This window comes from Mya arenaria, chromosome 8 (assembly GCF_026914265.1).
Source record: "Mya arenaria isolate MELC-2E11 chromosome 8, ASM2691426v1".
Classification (NCBI taxonomy): domain Eukaryota; kingdom Metazoa; phylum Mollusca; class Bivalvia; order Myida; family Myidae; genus Mya; species Mya arenaria.
This window is the reverse complement of record NC_069129.1, coordinates 9,752,784-9,759,668: the sequence shown is the minus strand read 5'-3', so window position 1 is coordinate 9,759,668 and position 6,885 is coordinate 9,752,784. Positions and strand designations below refer to the sequence as shown.

General features: G+C 37.3%; 1 protein-coding gene across 1 annotated transcript; it reads right to left on the bottom strand.

The window, feature by feature from the left end:
* Positions 1-105: 105 nt before the first annotated feature.
* Positions 106-6,490, bottom strand: LOC128243973 (organic cation transporter-like protein). The gene is made up of 11 exons (XM_052961992.1): positions 6,369-6,490; positions 5,571-5,721; positions 4,447-4,546; positions 3,250-3,346; positions 2,370-2,463; positions 2,000-2,130; positions 1,523-1,722; positions 1,258-1,372; positions 891-1,075; positions 458-592; positions 106-229 (listed from the first exon to the last, which is right to left on the bottom strand). The coding sequence occupies exons 2-11, from the start codon at positions 5,713-5,715 to the stop codon at positions 106-108; spliced, it is 1,326 nt and encodes a 441-aa protein (XP_052817952.1). The 5' UTR covers positions 5,716-5,721; positions 6,369-6,490.
* Positions 6,491-6,885: the final 395 nt, after the last annotated feature.

The window sequence follows — 6,885 nt, the reverse complement described above, 5'->3', positions numbered from 1 at the left end:
AAACGGGGATGCGGTGGCTACTGCCCCGAATACAGGAATGGAATTGTATGTCCTATGACTTCGTTATCGTTGATGCTATTGTTGCTGCTTGAATTTTGGTTACTTTTAATATGCTATTGCTAAAGTCCCATTTTTGTCCTCACCTGCGCTGTATCGGAAGGCGGTGGCAACGATGAGGGCAATGGCGGCAACGCTATGGCAGATCACACATGTCCACTTCCGTCCGATTCTGTGGATTGGAAAGAGAATACACTTATACAAGCAAGCGAAAGAACACATAAAAATGTATTCTTCAAATTCAAACATTTTCAAAAAGCTTTTCGAATAATACAGAAACAATAGAGTCACAGGAGAGACAGCAGACACCAACATGCAATCATTATAACGACTAATGGCTTCATTTTGGTAACACGGCATATTAAACATCACTATGATATGTTATCATACTCGTACGAACTTGACTAGTGCGAAGTACTCGAACACGCTGGCGGGGTACTCGATGAGGGCGCTGAGGAAAAAGTTGATGTAGCGATCACCGTACAAATCTGACGATATCATGTAAAGACCGTAATACACCAGACTGTCAACAATCCTGAGGAGTGGAACATAAAGCAGTTTTATAACATATCTTTATAGTGTATTAATTTGTCACCGTAAAGAATGGAGGAGGTCATAACCACCAGATTGTCAACAATCCTGCAGTGGCGGTGCACAGTGGCATAAGCAGTACATACGTATCGCTTTAATAAGCTGAGGGTGTATGTTCCACAGTGGCTTCATACCACACAAAGTCAACAGTATGATGAAAATCCGAAGACACACAAAAGTTCAACAGCGGTGTTACAGGTAGAATTCTATCAAAAGATAAACACGCTAAATCCACAACCTACCATGTGTACCATATAATAAAAGAGACATTTCGGATCATCTTGTTCTTGAACATATCACAGATAGTGTATTTTTCCACGAACACGTCCGGTATCGGAGTGGGAGCGGCTATGGCATCCAGTTGCAGGGCGCCACCATCTTTGCTAAGTCGCACGTGCTCATCCCCGCCTTCGTCCAGTCCAGAATCCTACAGTATTAAATATCACTTATTCTTTACTTATAAGTAATGTTTGTATGTGCAGATATCATATGATCATCAAATATGTACACATTCTAAGATTATTATATTGGGATATATGAATGTAACGTTTATAACTTTTTAGAGTTGGAGCTAGCGTATTTCAACCTTAAAAGTTTGTATAGCGTAACCTTTAGAACTGTATGGTAATCCTTCCGGTTGTACCTGCACGCCTTCCTGATGATCTTACGCGCCTGGTCCATCTTCCCGTTGGCAATAAGCCACCGCAAGGACTCGTCAAGAAACCTGCCAAAAGTGTTTATTCCAATGTAGCAGTCAAAGCGTAGACGTAGTATGTAGTTGTTTTGCTAACATATTGCGGCTGTCAATATAAAATACTGGTAAGGCCAATAACATTTGAATTTCAAGGCCTATTGTCATTGTGTAAACACGTACCACCACTGTAACAGTGACCATGCGCTCATCAGGGCGAACGTAATCTGGAGGTAGCGCCACGATACATTACGTAGCGCGTACGCAATTGGAGACATTATGCAGATGCTGCTTGTCCATACGACCAGTGCAAACACTTCCGTCAGGTGACGGCATTCCTTGGGAAACGTCTCCGATGCCAACGTCGTTCCCGACAGCGCCCCCTACATCAATAATATATAATGTTCATTAGTAATATATTTCATATAGATATGTGATAAGCTGTGATAATCGGCACACGTACAAACAATCGCTTCTATAGGACTAATCACGAAGTTACCGATTTCTTACTACGCGGGATATTACTAAAGCGCATTAAAACTACTCCACTAAATCCAATGCATCCTGGTCATTAACGAAATTCCGGAAGCAGTCAAATTCAACAAGTCGGTCACCTCTGCTAAGGCTCAGCTCGGGAGATAACTTTCTAAAGAGGTGTACCTGAGTGACGGCGCCGGTAAGAATGCGTAGGACGACGAATGTCGTGTAGTTGGGGCTGAACGACGTCGCCAGAACGATTGCAAACAGACATATATGACTAAATACCATTACCGGCTTTCGGCCGAAACGGTCTGAAAGTAGAATAATCCAGTTACATTATTTGCATTTTTCATTGCCCCATTAAATAAATTGGAAGATTTCATGTATATACTTAAATATTACCCTTAGCAAATAATGTTTACAGGTCAGCCCTCAAACCATGCATGAATGCATTTCAGTACTGCAAGCAATTTTTGTAAAGATTTGAATGTGTATATAAGCTTCTTGCATGAAAGTAAGTTTACAACATGCCAATGTGAACTTACCAGACATTGTGGGAAAAAGCACGTGCCAATAATCATTCCGACGAAGAGTAGTAGCTGAGTCATCTCCGCAAGTTCCTCCTTCTCGCATACGAAATCCCACTAAAAACAGAACAAAATGCACTGTTAACCGAGAAAACGATACATACATGCTTAACAAAGGAAGTCCCACTGAAAACAGAAAATGTCATTATGAAGTAATGAAGAAATTACCGATATAAACATACTTAAAACGTTCACTGTAAAAATACAAAGTGCCATTATAAACATAAAAAGTCCCATTGCAAATATATCTCACTGTAAACATAGAAAGTCCTATTGCAGACATAGAAAGTCCAATTGAAACATAGAAAAGTACCATTGCATGTATAGAGGCCTATTGCAAACACAGAAAGGCCAATTGCATACATAGAAAGTCATATTGCAAACTAGGAAAGTCCCATTGCAAACATAGAAAATCCCATTGCAAACATAGAAAGGCCCATTGAAAACATAGAAAGTTATATTGCAAACACCGAAACTTTCATCGTAAACAAACCCAACAATAAAAAGAGAAAGTCCTTAAAAGTAGAAAACGTCGTACCGTAAAGAAAATGTCCAAGCCATCATGATTAACAGACAATATCCCAACAAAGCGATTTTTAAGAGGACGGGAGCATGCTTATAAATACATAACCGGCGAAACACTGTGGACTTAAAAATCGGGGAATACGGACACAGGCCTTAAATGTAGGATATCGAGGCAATGTTGAATGAGAAAAAGATTTTAATAACAAAAAAGACACATGATTACTTCACATCAGAATCACTAATAATGAATACGTAATCATGCAACAACTACTTATTGGCTGTTAAAATACTTCGGTTTAAGTATTGGTATGTTTCCACCTCAGAGACAAAGGATTGGTCGGTTGGTATGTCATACGTCCAACCGTGCTGGCATTCTGACGTGGTTTTCACCATCCCAGTACTCGTGTTTTCGTATCTGAAAAGGTTACATATACTTTGAATAGTCAGAACAGAATAGTCAATACCATTATCATATCAACGGAATTCATTTGTGCTCTAGCAATGCCTGCTCTTGGCTTATTTCTTATTTAAACCGAAGATATAACTGCAAAACTTTGAAGACTACTTGCCTTCTTGTTTTTGATGATGAATTCCTTAGACAAAATATAAAGTTGAATATGGCGTCTTTGCATACCTACACTTTCAGTGCTTTGATTTTATGAATATTTTGCAGATTCGTTTTATCTTTAAAGTCTTTCCTGGTTGGCTAGGAATGTTCCAGCTTTTGACGTCTCTTTCTTTTAAAATTTACTTAGGTAATCATTTGGAAGAAAAATTTAGCAAATAAATGTCGTGTTTTTATTTTAAATAATGTTTCCTTTCTTTGTTCCCAGTTTTAGTAAAATGATGCTTTTCATTATGAAACTCTATGATCACACATTTTAAACTTTTTATTTGCTAAGCCAGACTGTGTTTGATGTTCATAGTTTCAAACAACGACTGCATCGTATCTTTGAAAAGTTTTTTGCATTAGGTACTCTTAATTGTATTCCTTCGTCTTAGATAGAGTCGGGATCCCTTATCACTGAAGTACTTTGGGTTCACTTTTATTTGTTTTTATTAAGTTTCCTCAAGTTAATGCATACTTTTATAAGATTTACCTATTACGTTTTAACTTTATTCGGGATTGTTTGGATAAGAGTGAGGTTGTGCATACAAACTGGCTAAAACCGCCAGTATTGACCGTTCCAATGCGGTACCTTATAACCCTTTATAAACAGACCTAGTTTTTTTACATAGGATATTTGTGCTGTGTTGTTTGTGGAGTTTTGTACCGTTGTTCCATGTTTCTTGTTTGTGATTGTTTGTTTTTGTTTTATATGTCTTTGGCGTTTACCCTGTGCCATTAAACGGCGTTTATTTTTTTAACTTTTGGCATCTGAGCTTGTTTCTGTAGTTTTTCTTATAAATATTGTAAAATATTAAACAGCATTGAAATCATCACCATCATCATCATCATCATCATCATCATCATCATCATCATCATCATCATCATCATCATCATCATCATCCTACCTTTCTACCTTGCATTCCCCATATTCGAAGATGGCTCCCGTCTTGTTCGCTATCAGCGAGTCGTTCAGGCCCGCCTTGCAGTGAAAATTGGGTCGGTAACCTGATGAGATTATTAAAAGTTGCACTTCTAAATTAAGAAGCAATTGTGTTTCAAAATACAATCAAAACGCGTTGGCTCGATATTCCAGAGACCGGCAAAAATACTTCGAGCCTCGAGAATATCGAGCGTATCTTTGACACGTTAAAGAAAGTCATGTTTACCGCGTTTGTTATTTGCTACATTATCTCCGCAAAAGAAGAGTATATATTAGACATTGTATCGAACAGTTCGCAACATGACGTATTCGATACTATGAAAATATCATTTGTTATCTTATTTATTTACGAATTAGATATAAAAACATCAATGCGAAAACTAAAGACAATCAATTTACAAAGTGGGTAACAATTAGGCATAGCTTAGGTTGTACACTGTCTTTCTCTAGATTGCTCAGCATTTGCCATTTGTATGAATTATTCCATTTGGAGAACCATATAGTTCAATATTTTTTATAAGAAAAAGCCTTATAAAAACGCATAGAGTATATACATGTAAGACATGATTTTGACGTTTGTACTCCTGCCAATAAAAGACAGAAAATAAAATGAAGGCATGTTTGCTCAAACTGTTTAACCATTTAAATTTCATAAAAAGTTTGATACCAATCAAGCATATCTAATCAATTATCACCTCGGCTTAATGAAAAGCAAACAAATCAAGGCATGAAATTCTTACCCGAGCCCGCAAAAATGACATCGAGCCAAGCAAGAAGCTGAAGATACGTTTGTTTACTCTTAAACAATGAATAAGACATTACAGGATACACAGGCCTGCTAGTGATTAAGAAAAGGCTTGTGAGATACATTTTGATAATATGATTAATACCATTATTCATTTCCCTTTGCCGCGTGCCGTATATGTGTTTCAGAGGCAAACATCACCGATTTCCCGGTGAACGCGATCTTATAAAGACCTCATACTAAAGTTGAGATTTTGACAGATGTATTCCTTGTCTATATATTGGGGAATCAATACCCCCAGACTACTAAAAACCTTTATGTAATGTACCCGTTTGATAATATACCTATAAAGACAATGGTGAGTTGGTGTATGACCCAGGAGATACAGATGAGACAATATGAGATGTACTGTTTGATCTGGTAGCGGCCCCACGGTCCAAGGCTCGTCCATATCCGGTCAACCTCCACCTGCTCCCCGTTGCCACCCATGCCGACCTGTCGGATGGATCATATTATGTAGCTAATGACCCGAGTAAGATCGCATTTACAGCTTCCGTTGCTAAGATTTTACGGATTTAAAATGCAAATTAACTATTAAATGGAAACAAGGCAATAGCCGTGCAAACAGGATGTATCAACCAAACAGAACATGCCATTTTTTCTAGTTGACAGGTTTCGAGACAAATATCTAACAAATTCATTCTAACACATCGAAATTCTCGTTGAACAGGAAAATCACGAGGTACTACAAACGGCAGGGTTATTTTCTATTTTAAATATGTAAAGAAAGTTAATATTAGATAGAGAATAATTGTTTATTTCAGTGTAAGGAAGCAATCTATTTTACCGAGTTAGCCCCAATAGCTATATTTCACAAGTGGCTTAGAAATGGTCAATTATAGCTTTTCAGACATGCGCGCCACATTGTGTCCCAGCCCTTTGCACATTGATGTTTGATTTGGTAGTAAGAAAGGGCTAAGAAATCCAAGCAGTGAAAAATATTTAATTGTTATTTTAATGTTTGAAAGAGTGGAATATCATTTCACTGATAAATTTCTATAAATCACCATAAAGTTTCGTGTTGTTTTCACTTTTATGACTATCTTTTGCATACTCCACAGAAGATGAAAACTTCAACTTACTTATTGTTATAAAATCGAGGAAAAGTGCAATGCTTTTATATTCCAACGTAACGTTTAAGTTATTCCTTTCTGGTCAATCAACAATACTTAAATTATTCCTTTCTGGTCAATCAACAATACTTCAAAGCTATACCGAAGACAGTATGGTCATAATATGTCACTACTTAATGTTACATATCAAACAAATTATTGTGAAGAGGATATTTGAAGGTCACTCACTCCTTTCATCCCTATCATCGAAAGAAGATATCGGTCTCGACGTTAGATAAATGCAGTCACTCTAAATTCATGAAACCAAATCATGTAGGACATGTTAAACAAAAACAGATGATAGCAAACTTTTACAAATGTTAAAATGAAAACGAAAGCATTCTCGATCTAAATTGTGGCAATATTCAAAGTCATCCAATGACCAACTTAGTTCGATGAGGTTCTACACAACCCATTCAATGACCAACTCACGGCGATGGGGTTCTCAACATCTAATCCAATGCCATGCTCAATACGATGAGGTTCT